The sequence below is a fragment of the Epinephelus fuscoguttatus genome, linkage group LG8, assembly GCF_011397635.1.
Source record: "Epinephelus fuscoguttatus linkage group LG8, E.fuscoguttatus.final_Chr_v1".
Taxonomy (NCBI): domain Eukaryota; kingdom Metazoa; phylum Chordata; class Actinopteri; order Perciformes; family Serranidae; genus Epinephelus; species Epinephelus fuscoguttatus.
The window spans coordinates 4944338-4966469 of record NC_064759.1 but is presented as its reverse complement, the minus strand read 5'-3'; the positions used below and the strand labels follow the sequence as shown (position 1 = coordinate 4966469).

Sequence of the window (22132 nt, the reverse complement as noted above, 5' to 3'; positions counted from 1 at the left end):
ATGGAAATGCAACCTGCTAAGATTGATGAGAAGAAAACTGAGGATGATTTTCCAAACCCTACGGCCAGCTCGCTCTCACACTGCTCAGGTCTCATTCAGCCAGGCACCTTGTTTCTCTCCCTCTGCCTCGCTCTGTCTTGTTTTTCTTCTCTCGCTGCTTTTGAAGGTGGGCACGTCAAATCCATTACTCAATCTGCTCAATGGAGCGAAGCCCATTTACCAGTTGACTCATTTTAGATGGATCATTTACCCTTTCATCCTCTCTGACAATACCACTGATGTAACCAGAGGGACCGGGGCTGTTTTTTAGGGGGAATATCATACGTTCGTGCTCTTTTTCACTGTATGGAGGGAGGGGGAGGTCTGACAAAAAAACAAAAAACATGATTGCTTAGCGGAGTCATATGAGCCTCATAAAACACGACGCTATTATACTGTTGTGTTGTGGAACTGCTGAGAGAACAACCATAGGTTTTTCATGCTACATGGGACATGTAAAAACAGAAAGGATCCCTCGTGGGAATCTGTGAGCGCATGAGTTACATTTTTCTGTCACCACAATGGAATTCAGTTGCGGAGGAGTGGAAATGATCCTTTCTGAGATTTGGGCAGGATGTATGACAGGAGTATTTGTAACACAGGAAGTTCAAACCAGTTAAGCATCAGATTTATTGGATAAGTATGTGATTTAACCTCCCACGACCCTGATTCCTCATACGAGGACATCACATTTTGGGATTGCTGCACCTTATTCTTCATTCTACTTAAGTTAGACCTGTTGTCCTACTTTGTGGACACTTTTTTTGTGGTGTCTAGTGGTCACACAATTTTGCTTTTGCACAGCCGTGTTCAGGCAGTTTTGAACCTTCTTAGACTTGAACAGTGACCACTAACTCAAATAGTTACAAAGCACTGAATAAATGTTGCACCCTTTTAGAGCTTCCCCTTGAAAATCAGAGATTAGTCGAGCAGTCGTTTTATTTGTTTGGTTTTATTTGCTCATCAGCGCACTGTGCAGTGTATCTCCGGGAATGTTTTGGTCTCCAGATTTTGCTGTGGAGTGAGCGCTCTTGACTTTCACAATACTCTTTGGTACAGGCTGCAGGGGCACAGAGGAGGAGAGACTCTGCACTGTAAGGCTATGAGATAACATTGTCTATCTCTCTCGCTTCTGCTTAGAAGTGGTGAATTTACATCTCACAGACAGTTAATATGACACAGTCTCTGACTTTTGTTTGAACTCAAAATGTTGTTGCACACTTCCGATCTGCTGTTAGCGCATTTAGCTTGTTTGCCATATTACGTGAATGCTGCTGTAACACTGAACGTCCCGCTGAGCCCCATTAAAACAGTTTAAAGCTACAGTGCGTAACTTCTACAGGTCCGTAAATGTCCGTTTCACCCAAGCCACTACTAGAGGAGATGACACAATGCTGATTAAGCCGATCAGCTCCTCTAACATCTTGCAGTATCTTTCAATGTATATCATTTTTACTTTGCGTGTCAACCGGCGACATTCCCGCGCTGGCGCACAGGAAATGCTGAGTTTTACCTTACAACAAGAAGGGAGGGGGAGGAAGAGCAGAGAGTTTCATAGCAAGAGGTAGAGCGCAGGTAGAAAGAGAAAGCAACATGGCGGAGAACCCAAAGAAGCGGCCGAGACACGGTTCAGAAGTGGATCCTACCACAAAGAAAAGGCCTGGACGTTTGGCTGAAGGTTAGCAAAGAAGGAAAGTGACCGGCGGAGAAGGCAAACAAGGATTTGTATTGGCGTCGCTTTTCCTCGGTGGAGAGCCCTGAAGGAAGAAATTGGGCTGAGGGCAGACACGGATGTTGCCTTGCTGCTGTTGGATAAGTAAGTGACTTGGTTTATAATTATATTATGAGTAGTATATGTTGCTGTTACATGTACTGGACCTAGTATTTTATTATTTTCTTGGAAATGGTGCTATGAACGTAATGTAATGTTAGCAGCCTGGTGTTCGCCACGTTGTGTAGCGTTGTGTACACGGTGTGAAGCGAGTGTTACTCTGTGTACACGGTGTGTGGCGAGTGTTACTCTGTGTACATGGAAGTGCGGGCTTATTTGTTGTAATAACGCATTATCCGCTGGGAGGCGACAGAAGTTACTCACCATAGCTTTAAAACTCTAAATGGGGGGGGAAAAAATGAGTCGGGGAATATTTGTATTGAACAGCCAAATCTAATTTGACTAACATAATTCAGGTACAGCCCTAATTGCAAATTTATTTATGCACGAGTTTTTCATACTTATCAGGTCCTCATCTCAAATAGCTAGGAGAAATGAAAGATGTATACCAATCAAAAGCTGGGATCTTAGGAGGTTAAAGCTCGACAATGGACGCCATTGTGATAAAACCTGGAGTTTTATCTCAGTAACTGACTAACCGTGCTGCTGAGCGGCACCAAACCGATGTGTATTGTGTGAAGCTGAATCTCCCGCTGTCTTGACAGTCAAAGCTTCAATTTGTCACCTGTCTCGCTCTAATCAGGTTGCTGATCACTGAGGTGAGTTAAATCAGACAGTAATTACACATTCAGATATTTTTGGCTCCCTTAATTGGTGCTAACCTGTCTGTTGCGTTCGTCAGTGATCCTCTGAATCTGAATCTTTTTCCTCCCCATGTTTCCGGTGTGGCGGTGGGAGGGGCAAGGGGGAGTGGCGAGGTCAGAGGTCACGGATGGCTGTCGCTGTATTTCTTCCTCCTTAAATGTCTTTCAGTTTGTCCTCTCCGTGCACGCTGACTCTGATAGAAGCAGCGAGGCAGAGAGGCTGTCACCTCGTAGATTTATCCAAACAAAAAAAAAAAAAAAAGAAAGAAAAAAAATAGGGAGGAGGAGGAGAGGAAAAAATGGGGTTCGGTGTGAGGCGTCCTTTTCAGATCATGGTCCTGTTTCTGGGGGCAGGTCATCCACACTCAGGCTGAACTGGGATCCTCTGCCCTCCCCTTCACCTCAGCTGGGCAGCTCCTGAAAAACACAGAGGCATTCATCAGACTGAGAGACAGAGAGCCAGGCTTTGTTTGTATACTGTGACCCACTTTAAACACCGTATTTGCCTTGACCCTTTATATACAACGAGAGAATAAATGATGCAGCAATGCATTTGAGGCGCCATCAAATCAGAAGCACATTGGGCTGAAACAGGAAGGGGGGGGTGCTACATGCAGAGCAGGAGGCCTTCAGGGGCCCACGAGGAGGGAGGCTGTGCTGTGTCAGCTTCATTAGAGGCATCACCGCCACATCACTGATCTGCTGGTCGCCCGCGGCAACCGGCTGCCCCGGCCAGGGCCGCCTGACACGCCGAATGTGATTCCCCAATCGAAGGCAGAGAGAGGCAGAGAGGAGCCACCCAGTCTGTGGACTCCACACATCCTGTTTTCAAACACCATCCTGGTCTGTGCTCACTTCTCAGCAGGAAACAGGTTTTGGTTTCTGTGTTTAACAGAAACTGTGTAGTGCTGCGGCAGCGCACGGTGATGACGCACAGCCACCTTTTTTATCCAAGTGAGTAAAGTAGGATATTTACAGTTCTCATAAACTGGTTGAAATTCATATACAGATTTTCTAAGTGCTTCAGGATCCAGTCATCACTTGTGTCATGTTGAGAGCCAACACAGACAAATGGAACGGTCAAAGTATTTATACTGACATTTAAGCTGTGCTGACCTTGAAAGTTGGCGGTAGCTGCCGGCGACAGTCTTTGACAGGCAGAGGGAGTTAAATTATATATTTATATATTTAATGTGTATATATTATATACACATTAACATGAATCCAACGTATTATTAGCAAAGATAAATTTGCCTATTCATAAAACCCATTAAATTTACAGTGCACTATACTGGTGAATGACTAACTATTACCCATGAATCCTTGTGCGATCATGTGAGCTAGCTAACACTAAATGACTGTGTGTCACCTATCCATAATGGCGACGTGAACTACTTAGCTATTTAAACATACTGGCCAGTTAGCTGTATTATTATTCCAAGTGTACGGACAGCCTTGTGAGACACAACAGATCGTTTAGTGACTTTTTCAACGAGAGGCTCTGACACACCGTCCACTTCAGAAACCACCAGGGAAAGTGCAGAGGGTGAGGCTAACATACCTAACTATACTACAGCTGCTGATTTAGCAGCTACAGACAGGCACAAACGAGAGAAGACCAAGAAATATTTAAAGAATATCAATCTCAAAATGATCTCAAGTGCAACTAAAGAATAGAATTCCTTAAAGACTCCTGCACTTGGTATATTTTGCTGCAATAAAAAAGGTTGTTGGGCAGGACCAAACAGAATCTGCAGATTTTTTAATTGTTTTTAGCGGTGATCCAAAATGAAAATCTGCAGAATTCTGCTGAGTATTTTTTTAATTTTTGCTCATAATGTGACAGACAATATTCCTTTCAAAATAACAATTAATTTTGAACAAAAATAACCTCACATAATACATTAAAACCTAAAATTACCTCAAGCAGGCTAAGAGAACTACTTAGTAGATTTTAGTCGAAACTTTGAATCTGATATTTTATTCAATCATGAATACTTCAAGAAAAAAAATTAACAATTGTTGGAAAAGTCAATCAAATAATTTGGGACACGTGGCCATTACAACAGGAGGTTCAATATGGAGCAGAGAGAACAAAACTTAATTTGCCAATCTATTACCAGTAGGCTACATTTTATTTTTGACATTTCTTCTCACTACACCACTAACTTTGACTTTAATGCTAACTGAATACAACACACGATTGTGACACACATGCACAAGGAGGTGGAGGAGACAGTGACAACATTCTGAGTTTCACACGCTGCATCTATATTTCTAAAATCTGCAGAATTCTGCAGGCGCAAATTCAGTATGTGCCTGCTGATGGGGGATGAACCGACTGAAAACGTTCTTATCTCATTAAATAAAATAGATGTTGACATCATTTCCCATTTAGGGACATAATTGGCAATTACAAAAAAGGTAATAAATCGCAGTATATATCATCGAAAACTCATCATATCATATCGTAATATCATATCCAGTCCTAATAGTTTTAGTTTATTAACCTTTGTAAACGTGCCACCGTAGGACAGTGGTTACATAACTAAGCCATGACTTAACTATGCACATGCGTCACCGGTGTGTTCCAGTTCTTAAACAAGTAGCACTACACCCCTTAAAATGATTTAACATAATCTGTTTTGACAAAGTGACAGTTATCAATTCATGAATGGAAATTATTTTACAGTCAGCTACACAAAACATCCAACACATACCTGTTGAGACTGACAAGCAAATTTTTATACTCTTTCCTTTCCTGGTGTGTCAGTACAGCAGGTATGAGTGGGCAAATTCCCATCAACAACACTCAGCATTTAACGACACGCTGGTCGATGAGGTTTTGTGTCCAGTAATAACATTATGGCTTATTACTTAAACTGCACATTGACCTAATTCCATGTGACAAAGAGAGAGATGAAGAGTGTAAAAAGCCGTGGCTAATTCAGCCGTGCGTCTAACTAACCATGAAATAAGGGTGGTCTGTGATACCATGCCTGATCAGAAACAGAGGATGGGCACATTATAAAATTCAGATTGTAAAAGGGCAAAGCAGAGTGAGAAAGCCCAGAGTGTTTCTGCAAATTCATGCAAACTCATGAATGAATGAGAAGGCGGCAGCAGCCCAGGAATGGCAACACAGGCGAGGACTGTTTTAGGCCCTGTTTCTACTATTTGTGGTTCAGCTTTAAAAATAGCGCGCTATATATACATACAGACTGTGTACACAGTGCAGCATACACACACACACACACACACGACAGTGGGAGCAAAGTGGCAGCATTACAGAACTGAAGCATCTGGAAAGGCGTGAGTACAGACACCACACCAGCTCTCCAGCATTGTTTGCATTCCCTCTACCTGGGAGAGCAGCAGAAGAAGAACGCCCTCTGGTTACATCCATTCTTATCAAACAAAGAATGTGAAATAGTCTGTCATGAGACTGACATTCCTTTTGTGCTGCTGTGGGCGCTGCGCTGCACGCTCGCTCAGAGTGGATGCAATTGGCTTTGCTTTGGCGATGAGTTGCTTATGAATTATGCACTGATGGAGGAGAGTGGAGAGCTGGTTTCTACATGGAAAATCTACAGTGAGCTGCAAGAACTGAATGTACAAACCATTGGCAACATCTTTCTAATATCTGGTTCCAGGCCCCTCAGCACAGTCGTTTTCTAAAACCCATGTCTGACTCCTCTGCTTCTCTCCATCTTCATCTCCTCCCTTTTGACTGGCGCAGATTTTATGAGAGAGATCAGTAAAGCACACTGAATTCTACGTGGATCACGTCGTTATAGCTGCTTTTCCCAATATATTGTGCATTTCCTCTTACTCTGCTTCCCTTTCCACACAGTACAGAGGTGTTAGTAACATCATTTAGCTAAATAATAAAGACGTGTGTGTGTGTGTGTGTGTGTGTGTTCAAACTCTCTCACAGCCTTCGTTAGCCATCGAGCGAGCGGGGGACTCGCTCCAGTTGCAGTGAAGTTCAAAGGCAGCTCGCTGAGGGATTTGTCTTTAGGCTGTGGGCTGATCACACATGAAAAGGCTGCTTTATCTGCCCGGGGTGGTCAAGTCTCGACCTTTTACCCTTCATGCTGCTGGAGCTCGCTTCCCATGTCTGATGTCAGGCCGAATCTCTGCTCTCACATGGGAAGCAGAGGGCCTGGAGTGTGTCTGCTGCCTCGCTGAGCAGGCCAGAGTGACACAGAGGCTCTGGACAATGAAAAGATTAACGCTGATAATTAGGGAATCTACAGCAGACCCAGATTAGAACCCTGGGGACCGCCTCAAAACGTTTGTTTCACAAGGGGCCCATGACAAGCTCTTCTTCTACAGAACAGCTGGACTCTGGGAATATGGACATAAAAGCACACAGTAGAGCAAAATAATTCAGAGCTTTTAAGGAAACTGCACAAATGTTTCAAGTACAGCTGCTACATCCACTACACTTCCACAGTCTTTAAGTAGAGATGCTGGGATATTACAGCCGTCAAGACTTGATGAAAATTGTATCATCCCTGTGGATCAACTGGGCAACTCTTTCTTCATAAAGCTCTGTGATGATTCTTCCCTGCTTTCACGCACATCTTTATCAAGCTAGTACAAGTACCAAATCTCCAGCACACTTGCAGAGTATTTGCACATCATTTCAGTCCATTTCTGTAGAGCATCTTTTCTGAACTGCCGTTTTAGAATTGTACAGATAACAGAGATATTATTTAAAAGGGATAACAGCATAAAACCTGCAAAAACAAAATCTGGGCAACAAAATAAAGTGTCTTAACAGAGCTTTAGAAACAGTATGAAAAAGAAACAGAGACACTATTACTGTACAAATGTGTCCGCTAAGCTTTAGAGAGGGCACATGGGGTCATGGCCCCGGGGAAGCCTACAACAAAGATTAGTCCATAAAAGAACAGTTAGAAAATGTTGCATTGCATCATTATCCCTGACATCTGTTGCTACGGCCGTTGAGCATTTCAAAGCTTCAATCTTCTATTCCGCCAATGTGGGTGGAAAGCCACAAGCTGCGAGGGCAATATTATGGTTTTGACATTTATTCATGAAGAGAAAGTTGACATAGGGATGTTCTTTTTCTGCAACAACATGCTTCCCAGTACAACCGCTGTGTTCTCCAGTTGGAGAATAACAAGCTTCCCTTGGGCAATCGGGGGTTAAGTGACTTGCTAAAGGGCACGTCACCAAGATTTTCCCAGCCGGGCGAGGTTCGTGAACTGGTGACCTTCCTCCTGACAACCTGCCTCGCTGTCCTCCAGGCTAATACTGCCCTCGATATTACTGATACTTCGCCACCTATGTTTCTGCCACAAGCTGTTTGTGTCAGAGGCTGCAGGGCGGTGACTGAGTCATGACACAGAAAACAAACCGCTCACATGCCACAAAATGCAGTGGGAGACTGCTGTGTTTGGGTGAGACGTGATTTGAGTCTGCATGGCATTCTGTTGGCTTTTACAAGGAGAGCTGTGATGTAATCAGATGACGACGTGGCTGTGTGTGTGTGTGCGCACTAAGGCCTGACTGATACAGTACAGTATGTGGGTCGGATACAAGAGATAATTAGAGCAGAACAAAATCTGAAATAGACTGGAATTAAAAATATACTTTCAAGGTTTATTTATTTATTTGCTTTTGTCGACGGTCTTGGGCAATGATTTTACAGTTGTGTCACTTTGTTGATCATTTTTGGCGATAAATTTTGGCATGCCTTCCAAACCTGCATGTTTTATTTTAAAATTGCCACAATCACACCATTTGCACGAACCCTAACCCTAACCTAAATGATGTGTCAGCTGGCTGTAAAGAGATCACAAGGACACTGAAAGTATTTAGTAAATGAACATCAGTAATAACAAGCTAGGCTACTTACTATTGGCTTATTGTATGTCATTTCCAGTAAATATCGTTGCTGAGTCAAGTTAGACACCTGGTGAGATTCAGTATACCGGTCTAGTCCGGCTCCAAATATTAAACCTGTTAGAAAATGTTTCCACCTGCCTAGGGTTGGGTCGGTTCTCGGTAATACCAATTCGGTCCGGTACTCCGTCTTGGACCGGGTTTGCAGAACGTACGCGGAGCGGACGCCGCAGAGGTCCATCCAGTAAAAGTGGACGTCTGCAAGCCCTGTGCGCGCAAAGCGCGACTGCGCGGACTCCGCTCCACGCACCAGTGTCACACAAAAGACTGTTCAGCATGTATTTTTCACATCGTGGGGATTTTTCACAGACATTTTTACACGGAGTCCGTTCCGCTTGTAGTACGCGCAAGTCTGTGGGCACCTGTGTCTGCCTCTTCACCAAGCGCACAGCAAGCAGGGGAGAGAGGGTGGTGGGGTGGGGACTGAGCTAGGAGGTACGCATGCGCCTCTGCTGTAGCCAGGAGTTTGTTTAATAGTGACGGGGAGTCGATAATGGCGGACAATTTAGTCTCGACGAAATCAAAAAATGCTATGGTAACACTTTGGCTTTGAGCCAGACGAAGGAGACTACCTTTGTTTGCACTGATTGAGTAAGCTACAAAATTTATTTGTAAGGAATAAAAAAAAATCGTGTTACTGTCGCCCCCCAAGTGGCGAAAATCCGGTATTACCGACTTGATGTGGGTTTTTTTGGGGTTTTTTTTTTTAACAAAAACCGGACAGTTTTTTTTTTCTCATACCGACCCGACCCTACACCTGCCTACAGCACACAAATGCTTAAAAAAAAAAAAAAAAGTCAGTCATGGTGCTAAAATCATTTTCAGTGGTTTTAGAGGAGCATTATCAGTATGCCCACACGATAATTCTCTAATACAATACTCAAGCATCAATATATCAGCCAGGCCTAAGTGTGTGTTATCTGTTTGTGCACTTGCGGTGTGTGTGTGTGTCTCCCTGCATGTCCATCCTTTACTGCCCTGGTGTGTTAAGTGGCAGCAGAGCAGCCTGGAGCACAGAGATAACAGTCAGCGGTGGGGGGCTGCTGGTTGTGGGGGGTGAAGATGGTTCTCAGCTGCTGGCACCACGCCAGAGGACTGCTGAGAAATCCATCACCACTTTTCCCACTCGGCACCAACATCTGCCGAGGCTGACCACTGTAGACCCCCGCTGCACCGTCCACACCAGGACAAACTGTGATTACTACAGCCTGGACTCATATGGCCTGTTTGGGTTAATGGATGGAGCACAGTGCAAACGCTGCAGATGTCTCAAACATCATCAACATAATATGCATGTGCTCATGCCAACTGTGATGAAAGCAAGTGGATTAAATTACTTAGTAGGGATGTAAAGATTTAACTGATTTATGTTTGAGATCAACAAGAAGGTCATATCATTTCACAGCTACAGATCTAGTCCAAATTCTCGACACAAAAGGCAGTCAAACTAAACGCCCTGACACACCGAGTGAACAGTTGTCCGTCAATGTGTTGGACTGTCGATGGGCATCTGTCGCCCTATCAGTGCATTGTGTCCCACACCACTGACCAACACTTTTGATTCCAATTCAGCATGTTGATTCAGCGTCAGTGGAGGCCGTCGGTGAATGAAATCACTCTGATTGTCAGTTCATCTCAGTGCATGAGACGTAAAACAGAAGTGAGGAAAGTAAACAAAGAGCTAAAGTCAAGATGAAGTGAGATCAAAACAAACTTGTTACGTAAGGTCAGATTATTTTTCTTTATCCACTGAGCTATTTAGCAGAAACGTTTCCTGATGGTTTGTGTTATTGTTCCCTGGTGCACGGTAAGTATGCTCTGTTCTTTCAACACTGGATTGTGTTGTTAATGTGCTAACTGGCTAACTAGCGTCAAGATGGTCTTCTAGTTTCCCTTTTCTTAATGACAATTACAGACAACCGCCGCCTTTGAGAGAGGAAATAACTCTCAGTTTGCCGTCAGCTTAAGTCTTTGTGGTGTGTTCACTTGCAACTTTTTAGCTGAGACACAGCAACGTGAAGCGATGCAACAATTAGCTTCCATAGCCACTAATTCTTCTCCAAAAGTTGTTCTTGTGTATCTGGGCCCTGGGGCAAACAGCTACCCAAGGACTACCAATTTCTAAATCATACTCTCTCTGAAACAGTGGGAAAAAAAACAGTGGAATTTTTCTGCAAGTAACAGTTTATTTCTGAAGTGTTATTGATAATGTCCTTTCAATACTTGTGGCTAACCCTGAACAGAAGAATATAATTAACAGTCAGCAGGATTTCTGTGAAAAATACATCCTCCAAAAAGTTGCCCTATGAATCACTGTTTACTGATGTTTGGGTGGCAGTTGGCACTTGTGGAAGCCATTTGGCTCCTGGCTACAACTTAAATTACCAAAAAGTAAGGAAATATTTTTTTTTTTCAAGCTCCTGCCAATAGATGATCACGTATTTTAATTCATGTATAATCAGAAACTTAAAAAGTTCAAAATCTGAGCTGAACCAAACTCTACAGCGCCCATTATGAATCACATATCTGCAGAATATTTGTAAGATATAATAGACACTGTGATTAAACACATATCAAACCATCTAATACAGCCAAACTCCAAGCCAAAATTGTTCACTGTGTCACTATTTATGTTTGGTTTGATGCTTCTTGAAGGCAAAGAACTGCCTGTACAGGCAACACATCACTTTTATTAAACAGTTAATTAAAATGGATGCGTTAATATTGCAATAATGCAGCTTAAAGAAGCAAACATTTTGTTATTGAATAGACACCGCAGCCACATCAGTCACTCCTAAAAATATCCATGGCACTCTCAGGCATGCTGGATCAAAGTGTCCAACAAATATCAGAGGTTGTATGTCACGATATCTTCGTGTATCAAAAAAACATGGAGATATCAGTTAGCAGGAGATCTGCAGAGGCCTTCAGGGCCTCAGGTTTCAAGAAGAGGGCAAGCTGCCTGCATGTAGCTGCTGGAGTCGTGACCTCTGTGGGGGGGCTATCAAAATGACTGATCTGTCTCTCAGTTTGAAGTCTGAGCGGATCAATATTTGACCAATTCTCATTCATCACTCAATATTCACTCAAGCCAGCCTGACATGATAGGCAAAACGTGAGATGACAAATGATGCCGTTAGATTCTCCAGACAACTGGGAATCACATGAAATCAAATCAGCAGGTGTTTGAGGTTGTGGCGCGCTGAACGGGAACAGGATGACGTGACTTTGAGCAAAGATGGCCGAGCTGGAGAAGAACAAGAGATCAACATGTACTCATGTAACATTAATAAGTTCAAGACCCTGAAACTTAATTTTATGTGCCAGACAGGGATAAAACATTCAGTTTATTAGTCAATTAGTTCAATTAAAGAAAACTAATCTTATCATATTTAATGATTGACACTCTCAGTTTGGGTTTTGAACTGTAGGTCAGGATCAGATCTTAGGCTCACTTTTTAATCGAGAAAATAATCTGCAATCAGTCATGAAAATAACTGCTATAGTAGCAGCTATATATTTTTCTAGCACACCCTCTGTATAAACATTTGCTGCTTCAATGTGCTGCAGATCAGGGCTGCATCATACGGGGAATATATGCAGTAACATTCAAATCAAGATAACAGTATTACCTGTGATAAATGAACAAATGAAGCATTCTCAGTTCTGCTACTTTCAGTATACTGTTCAAAGACAACAAATTGTTTGTTGAATTAACAAAATGAAAGGAAATTATCCCTGACATTCTTTTATTGAACAAATTAAAGACTCAACACAAAAAGCATCATTAAAAAAAAGTTCCATTTTAAAGTGCAGTTTTCTACTGATACTGTATTTAACTTGAAAAATCCCTGAGTGCAAAATTGCAATCTTTCATAATGTGTTTATTCAGACATTATTCTATTTAAGACTTTTTTATAATGCCACTGGGAATAAAATTTAATACCCCCCAAAAATGTTACAAATTATTTAGAGATTTTGTGTGGCAAAGTCAGAAAACAATTATTCTCACAAATTCTACTTCCCATATCTTAGAATTTTTAGTGATTTTTAAGAAAGACCTCGAAGAAAGATTAATCAATTGAAAGACATTTTAATACCAATTAAGGTCTTATTTTTAGATTAATGGATGTTTTTTTAAGACTTTTTAAAGATCAGCAGGAACCCCGTCATTGTGGGGTTAAAAGTTTATGTTTTTTGTTGTTGTTTTTTTTTAATAAAAAATATACATTTATTGTGCAGTCCTACTGCAAACCACAAGTAACAACATTCAGCCATCACTAGATTCTATTGCATTTCAGGGTGAAGTCTGAAATAAAATACTTCCTGGTGATGTCATCGGGTTATCAGCACTTTGGCTGAGACGACAACATTTTAAATGGAAAGCCTGTGTGGAGTCTACAGTTTATTCTGTAACGTGAGCACTGCTTTTCCACTTTTTTACTTTGTGATAAAATAGCTGCCACCGTGATCATTTCAATTTCATTTCATCAGAGCTGTGAAATCCTTGTAAAAATCACCTGAAACAACATTTAATGGGACAGTTTTGAGTCTGAACGTCCAATGAAATCAGGATGTGTCGACTTCTGCTGGTTTGATTTCAACAATTGTGTCTGTTTCAACCACCTGACTCAATGAAAGTGTCTAAATCGCTGGAGTGCCCCTTTAAGCTGCACATATCTGCACATAGGGTCACTGTCATCATGAAGGCATTAATGCCAAAGTTCATATGCAGTTGCCAGCATGGAGGTACAGTGTAAGCATGAATCAGGGTTTAGACGGGCGGGAGGAAGAAGGGTAGTCTAAAGGGCTCGCTTCTCATTGGGGCACAGACAGCACTGCCGATGGGGGCGAGGTTGGAGGGTTGCGGGGGGGAGCTGGCGTCTAACTGGGCCGCTGAATTCCCTCATCTGACCCAGCGAGGCTCGGTTTGCGGCCCAACCTTGTGAGGGTGTTCTGCCAGCACCAGCTGTGGGATATTTACAGCCTGTTGCTGCATGTTCCCGGGCAACCATTGGACACGGCTCCCGCCACACTCAGGCTTCAGTCACCCAGCATGCATCTCCACTACATCAACAAAAGCCTATGGCTGATTTAGCGGTGGAAGCATCAGCAGGTGGAGTAAAGGGAGGCATTGTGACAAATAGTGGAGGAGGGGAAGGAACTGGAGGAGGGAGCTGCTGGCCTTATATCTGAAGCCTGGCTTGTGACTGTGACTGTGCCTGTGCGTCTACGCTGCCAACCCTGGCAGTGGAATATGATCTCCCCTTCCCCCCTCCTCCTCTTAACCAATCATGGGTGAGTCTTTGGCGAGGTGGGGGAGAGAGGGGAGGGCTGATGCAGTGCAAGGGCAGCACTTCTGAGGTGGTGTTGGGGGTGGTATGGGGGATGGGAGGGGCAGTGATGAGATCTGTGCCTCTCGGCTCGTGAATCACACCCACGCTGCCGGGCCGCTGTCAATACCGCAGTCTACCCGAGCACGCATACACATACACACTCTCAAACACACACACAAAAACAAACATACACACACACGAAGAAAAACACACACCCACGCATTTAACACGGGGCGCCCTAACTGTCACTGATCCACTGTTTGTGCTCACAGCCTCTGGCATGAACACAGCAGAAATACCCTGATAATACCCATGATGCAGCAGTGCACGTACATGTGAGAGCTCGCACAGATGTCTTTTGTCCAGCAGCTCAGAGACATGTGGAGCGCAGAGGACTTGTTGGCAGGTCACACAATACTTTGAGTGTGGTTTGTTGTTGACTCTGAGACTTGCCCCTGTCACTGACTGCATCACCGCCATAGACTATGCGGTTTGACCTGTCAGGTTACATCATTGCCAAAATGGCAGTGAACACACTCAGAGGCACACCCATCATTGAAAGGTGTGAGGTGATTGGCTGAGCCAGTGGAACAATGAGAGGGAGAGATCTCACAGTTAAGAGAGGGATTTTCTGTTTACTCGTTACTGTTGGCAGCGAGGCATGTCACCTGGCAAGAGGTCATGAACTGATCTAAACCGCTTCTAAATTATTAAAAACGGTGCTGTAATAAAATAAGCTCATTAGGCCTGTAAGCACTATCAATTAGTTTCTGATTAATAATTTAGTGTATTAAATGTCACAGGTTGACATCTTCAGATTGTTTATTTTGCCCCTTCGGAGCAACTGATGGGTCCCATTCATTTCAATGTTACAAAGAAAAATCAGTGCACTTCAAACTTCATCAGTTTAGGACTGGGGGACAGACTGTGTGTCAAGATGGACGATGCTGCTCAACTTCGAGCACTGTGCTGGTGACGTCATTTGGTGCCAGAGTCTGCAGCATCGAGTTCCCACCTTTACACCTCTCCAACCAATCACAAGCAGCGGCATTAACCACGAGCACAGCAACTGGCACATACAGCTGTCAATCATGATGTCACACCCCCTTTGTAGCATCAGAAAAACTAATTGGAACCAAACTTAGAAGAAAACCGTACACTTAAATATCTGCGTGATAAGATCTACTGAAAATGGCAGAAACCATCTTTGGGAAAAATTTCATTGACGTGTACTTTGTTCTTTTGGGCGGGGTTTAAGACCTCTACTGCAGACAGCCACCAGGGCAGCTGTCATGTCGTCCATCTTTATTATACAGTCTATGTGATATGGGAAAAATCAAAAATCACAATATTTTTTTTAACCAAATACCTCAATAACAATATTGTAATGTTGAGATATTGTGCGGTTGACTATAGGTACAATGAGATTTTTGATAAAAAATCATCAGTAATGTGGATTCATGACTAAGTGGGTAAAGCAAATAATAGAACAGTTACATCACTTTATTGTTATGCAGCCTTTAAAAGCAGGAAAAGACGACATTTATACGATCTCTAAAATATAAGACGATACAGTCTCATGTCATGATATTGACATAATATCAACATTTTACTTGAGTTGTTATATCCAACAGAGCAAGGCTGCAACTAATGAATTCTCTTTCTAATATTTTCTTGCATCTGAGCTCTTGTTTTATTCCACTTTAATTTCTATCTGGCCGTAGTCTGGCTTCTATTGTTGTATTGCCTCTGGAGTTTCTTGCTTCTGCTTTGTTTGTCAAAGCACTCTGTAAACTATTTTTAAAAGTGCTACGTGAATGAAATTATCAATATAATTACAGATGAATCTGTCTCCAAACTGTTGCCATTAATCAACCATTTTGTTTATAAAATGTTAAAAATAATGAAAATGTCCATCACGTTCTCAGAGCTCAAAATGACACACTAAAACTTCTCGTGTTGTCTGACCAGCGGTCCAAAACTCAAAGATATTAAATATACAATGATATAAAACTAAGCGAAGTAGCAAATCCTCATATTTCAGAAGCTGCAAACGCTGTTTTTATCTGGATAAGTGATTTTAACACTTATGAAAATGTTAATGATTCATTTTCTGCTGATAAACAGCCTCTTCAGCGCTGGAGCTCACGGGTGAAGAGTGGAATATGAAGCAGAAATGACCAGAGGTCAGAGAGGAAAGAGACAAAAATGCTGCTGAAGACTGAGTATCTCCTTTGGATTGCCACTTTATTCCATCCCATTGACCCTGAGCACTCAGGCTGAGACTCCAGCGGGGGTTTAGGTTGATTCTTCTTTAATGCACAGCTGTTGGCACTCGAGGGTGGCCTCGTGTTATGACAGACTGTCCTGTAAAAGGTTCGACCCCAGCGACAGCTGCTCGTCCTGCCTCAGTGTAGAGCTGCCACTTGTTAATATTCTCTATAATGATTAAAATATTGAGTATTGTTCTGATTAATGAAACAAAGTTTAGTCTAATGAGTGGCCAAAATGATGTCTCCAAACTGTTTCTTTGTCAACTAAATCTAGTGCTGACACAATTAGTTAATTAACTGGCAGAAAACTTCTCTGCAACAAATTTAATAATCATTCAGACTTGTTTAATAAAGCAACAATACTGATCAGCCTCTGGTTACAACTTCTCAGATTCTTAAACTTCTCAAAACTTGAACATGTGAAGATTATCGCTCAGAGTCTCAGAAGATTTTAATCTGTCATGATTAGATGACAAATCAGAAAAAAATAATCTACCAATAAATGAATAATGTCTGTTTATGAATATCCTTGGGTCCGCAATTTCAAGGTACTGTATTCATATTAGTTATTACCCATGCAGAGCTGCTCACGCACAGTAGGCCTGTGTTTGGAATGTAAAGAGTTTGTAAGACGGTTTACAGGTTTCCTCCCTCACAGCTTTTCCCATCGTCTTAAATCATCGGCAGTGTGACAACAAAAGGTCTGTGACAGGGCAAAAATGCCTTCTAGACAAAACACTGATGACATCAATGTGACACTCGAGGACAGAGGGCGTGCACGGCGGAGCCAGCATGTGTAGGAAAGTTTGCCATCACCAGTCGAACACGTTCTCATCAATGAGGCCTCACACGAGAGCCAGTCAGACGAGATCAAGGCAGCCGACCGACACTTAAACATAGCCATTTATCTCAATCAGGTTTATTTTCATGTACGCAGGTGAATGGGAGAAGGAATGCTGTTGTTTTAGGCACAGTAACACCTGTCTATTTAAGCTCTTATCACAAACTGTTTTGTCTGGCACTAACCCTTTGAATTCTGCCACAGAGACAACCTATCAGTGCATATTCTGGTATTTTTGCTTATTGTGATGCCATTTCCTGGGGTATTTTCAAATGTTTAATATCCCTACAATCTGCACAACCTGAGCTAAAAGGTTATGTCAGTCAATAAACCATAATAAAAGTATTGACACTGTCATACATTTTAAAAAAAAAACAAAATCTGTTTATCATCGAATTTGAAAAATAAACACACAAGTCATACGGATCCAAAATGATTTCTAAATGTACAAGCACGATAAAAACATTTTTTAACACTCCATAATTTATTTGAACTATGTACATTTTTTAGTTTTTGAGGTATGATCAGAGTGCAAAGCAGTTTTGATAGTTTCATCTGCAGTAGAAATATTTTCCCAGGGTATATGGTGGTATATTTTGTCTTTTCATACCCCTAAAATTTGTACAACCTAAATGCTAAAAGATTGTGTAAGTCAATAAACCATTATAATAAGAAAATAATCAAAATGTATTGAAACTGTGTCATAAATAAAACATTTCTGTGCCAGTGCACGTTTTCACCGTCTTCTGGACCGCTTGTAGCATAACGCAATGATGTCATCGCAAGTAGACAATGTGATGACGCAAAAGACAGAAGTCTCAGCTTTCTGCTGCTGCAAAAAATGAAGGCTGTACCTATTACAGTTATTTTTTTAAGATCGATTTAAACAGGATCAGGTTAACAACAATCTCCCGCTGCCATAACAGGACAATACTGTGACTCATCATGTGTTTTCACCATCTTTTGGACCACTTGTAGCATTACACAACGATGTCATTGCAGGTGGACAGTGTGGTGGAGTAAAAGACAGACATCTTAGCTTTCTGCTGCGAAAAAATGAACGCTCTAGCTATTATAGTTTTTATTTTAGATCGATTTTAAACAAGACCATGAAAACAACAACCCCCTGCAGCCGCCCACGGGAGCTCTGTTCTCAGAGGGTTAGTAAGTATGAAATGTGGCCACTGCGAAACAAGGCGGGCAACAAGATAAACCAATACGCCCGTAGAAACAGGCACGTGTAACAACATGAGAAACATACTGATTGACTCGCCTCAAGAAAACTCATTTTCTGTCTTGAAGTCCAAATTAAACGCTGGAGTCTAGTGAGCAGCCAACAACACTGCTCCACTGCGAGGATTCATCTGTAGTTTGTGAGAGTGATCCACTACAGGTCTGAGGTTTGTTCTCAAGGATACAGAAGCAGACAGACCATTTCTTAGAAAAGAAAATAAAGATAAGGCTGCTATCTCCTGAGCTCTAAAAGAATAGCTCCAGGCTACTGAGCATGGATAAACAACTTCCTGCCATTTACTTTCTCTTTGACTGACTTGTCTTTGAAAATAGAACAAGGAAATAAGCAGACCAAACAACAAGGAAAACATGAACTACATTTCTTCAAAGCATTAAATCTGTGTGTACTTTAAACAGGTGTCAAGGGCGCGAGGATCATGAAACTCACTCGACACTCTAATGGCCGTGTAAGCCTTCAATTCCAAAAAGAAAAAGAACAGGTGTGACGTTAGGAGCTGCGTGACAACACAAGCTATCGGCCATAAATCGTCCCAACAGACCCCCCTCTGCTCTCAAGCCCCTCTCAGCAGATTTCGGGCTGGGCAAGGTGTCAGCTCGGCGGCTAATGATGGAGAACAGTCCACAAAAAAAGTCACCTCGCACTCCTTCCTATCTACCACGGAAAAGTCCTCGGAGGCGCCAGCAGTGCACCCCTCAGACCGAAGGGCTGATTAGAGAGCTCAGAAAGCTCAGGACATTTCTGAGACCGTCTCCTGCACTTGGGCTTAAATCAAGCATGTGAAAGCTGGGAAAATGTTAGTTTTCACCAGAGGAGAAGTAATGCGAACACTTAAAAACAGCCATCAAGAGTGACATTTTCTCTTCAAGTAATTATGGTTTTAAGCGAAGTGGCGTTCATCTCGATTCAAACCCATTACATCGGAGAAACACACACACACACACACACACTTAGAGCTGTAATGTCTTGATTGGTCGCTCTTACCGTCAAAGATTAAAGATGCCAAAAGGCGGTGTAGAAGTGCTCTGACACAAACAGAAAAAGAAGAAGTCTGGATTTTGGATTGAGGCTGGTTAATTTGAAAAAGAGCGAGATAGTCCAAGTGAAAGATCACAGAGGGATACAGTCCTGAGGAGAGACAGGCTCCAACTCAGAGCAGCACATGTGCCATCGACTGCTGCACAAGTGACAACTGCTGGTGGGACGCCTCACTCTGGACGCCCCAAATTACCCTTCTCACTGGACACCCCCAGCCCCCCTGCCTTCCTCTGCTGTTGCTGCTTCTTGTCAACCCCCCCCCACCAATAAACCCCTCCCAGGTCACCCTTTGCCCTAATATGCCTTCAGCAACTGCCACCAATTCATCAGTGTCTGTGTCGCCAATTGACGTGCTTGTTGTTCGGCTCTTTAGAGGAACGTTCAGCCCATTTCCTGCAAACAATGTTTACTTTAGGGCCACAACTAAGACTCATCTCCATCACTATAATTCTGTCAAATAACTGATTCATTTGATCGTCAAGAATATGTATGAAAAGGTTCAAAAATGGTTGTATAAAAGTCGCCAGAGTTCGAGTCTTGTCAGAGCGACACTATAAAAGAAGAAATTTCAGCTGCTGAAAAAAAAAAAAAAAAAAATCTATTATCAGTAATGTGCAATCGATCACAGAGACTGAGACAAGTCTGTGTTAGTTCTTGTCATAGTGAAATTGTTACGAGGCAGTTAGACACAGACTTCAAGCTCTAATTTCAGACATGGACAAACTCAATGGAGGACACCCAGCTGAACAGGGTTACATCTTTAACTAATAAATACCATCAAGAAGACTTTTTGCATGAACTTCCAGAACAGAAATCTGGATTAAAATAAATGTTTTCTGTTCACTAGTCTGAAATAAGAAAAATGGTCCAAAATCTCAAGATAGACCCAAGATTTTTTGGGGTGACCAGTTTCCTTTGTGACAGTTTATGTCAGGACAGTCTGGGACGGTGGTGATAAAGTAGAGCCCTGGACTTTCCTCATCAATCTGCAGCAATAACATTGGCAAAAATGAATACCAAGATGTTGTTCAACCTGTCATGGAGCTGAGATCAATGGGGGTTGGGAAAATTAACTGCCAACAATTCTGATGATCTTTATTTCTCTGAGACATTTAGAAAACAAATATTCTCCGTTTCCAGCGTCTGAAATGTGAGGAATTAACACTCTTCTGTTTTACATCATGGTACGTTTAATGTCTTTGGATTTTGGAATGATGGATGGACGGAACAACACATTTTATAAAACGAAAGAACATTTTTAATCAACAGAGTAATCTATAATAGCCCTTATTACACAGATGGCGCTATAGAGCCACCAGAAGGTCTCTACTTTATGTCTCCTTTGCATTTCTACACAGAACCAAACAAACAACGGCAGCATCATGCCACTCCACTGTGTGATTTTAGAGGCCACGAAATTTAACACAACTGTGTCGGCCCCTAGTATGACATATGACATACACATCAGTGGAGCTTTATAAACAGTAATAATGTCATAACATGCCAGAAACAATCGGTTACTGTCCCTGTTATTTGGCGGCTGATTTCGTCCTCTGCTCGGAGGGTAAGGAGCTCCTGGAGCTCATTGTTTTCACAATTTGCAGACATTTTAGGCCACTGCTCCTCTTCTTCGCGTTAGCGGCTACCTGCAAATTTTGTACTTTTTAAATCTCACGTGGTAGCTCGCATGCATAACACATCACCGGTGCCACTAATGGTTTTGGCGTTATTACTACCTTTGTTTCCTGTTCAAAGGCAAAACAACTCAACAATAGCGAGGCAGCATAACCTTGTGAAATTCCCATTTTGAAGAGGCAGGGTAAAAGGGGCTCATGCCTATAATCATTTGAAATTACATGACTAAACTTTAATACTACAACTTAGTTTTTTTATTGTTAGGAGATGAATGGAAGCCAGTGGCTGCCTTGTATGAAAAATTCAGCCAGAACCCTAAAACTGTTTGGCATTCATTTAAAAATGGTAAAAAGAAGAAAAAAAATAGTGTGCACTCAGTACGGACCCAAAGCTTGCTTATATGTGTGTGTGTGTGTGTGTGTGTGGCCAGAGAGTGGGGGAGTCATTCGCCGCCTGGCTCAGTGTGTCAGTTCCTCATCGCACACCAATCTGTCCCTCGTGCACTTGTGTGTGTACATCCTCCATTTGGATCATGAGCTGCTGGCGGTAGGACGGCAGCTGCCTACATACCTTTTGTTCCACTGGACCCTTCAAGGCCCCCCCCACCCCCGAAATCTATACACACACACACACACACACACACACACACACACACAGCCCCACCACACAGATATACACTCGCATGCTCAGCTGTCGTAGAGTTCAACAAACCGGTAATGTCTCGTGCCCCTCAGCCCAAACTCTCTACACTCGATGCTAAAATGACTCCTCCGCTGTCAAACTCAGCCGGCTGCACGGCACATCTCCCCTCCCTGTCAGCTCTGATGAAGGCCGCCGCTGACGGCTGTGATCTGACGCTAAGTCCAAAGCTGTGGAAATCAAATCCTCACAGATCCGAACTTGGTGAGATACAGTTAGATGACCGCAGAGAGGACTGTAAAAGGAGAGATTTGCCGTCTGTGACCGTTTACGACAGTGGCTCCGCTTCCCAAGGAATGAATCTCAGCCCGTGCCCTTTCCTGACCTTGAAATCTCCGAGGGGGCCTGGAGGGTGTGGGAAATGGGAGGCCAGGAGTTTGCTAAACAGTTGTGTCATTGAGTTTCCACACAACACAGCAAATGCATGTATGGTGCAGGCACGTCTGTGCCCAGAGCCCAATGGGTTAAACGAGGGGCAAAAATTCCAAGAGCCCATTTCGTCTTGAGGCAGTAACTTATATGGATAAATGTGAGAGGGGAGGGCAGA

The 22132-nt window shown here is 42.7% G+C and overlaps 1 protein-coding gene across 10 annotated transcripts in view; it reads right to left on the bottom strand.

The window, feature by feature from the left end:
* mef2d (myocyte enhancer factor 2d) overlaps nt 1-22132 on the bottom strand; it is a 143881-nt gene that overhangs the window by 86914 nt on the left and 34835 nt on the right. For all 10 annotated transcript variants that reach the window (XM_049582764.1, XM_049582770.1, XM_049582773.1 and 7 more), the window contains exon 2: nt 2593-2991. In XM_049582764.1, coding sequence (XP_049438721.1) covers nt 2593-2646 — 54 coding nt within the window. In that variant the 5' untranslated portion in view covers nt 2647-2991. The remainder of the gene's footprint in view (nt 1-2592; nt 2992-22132) is intronic.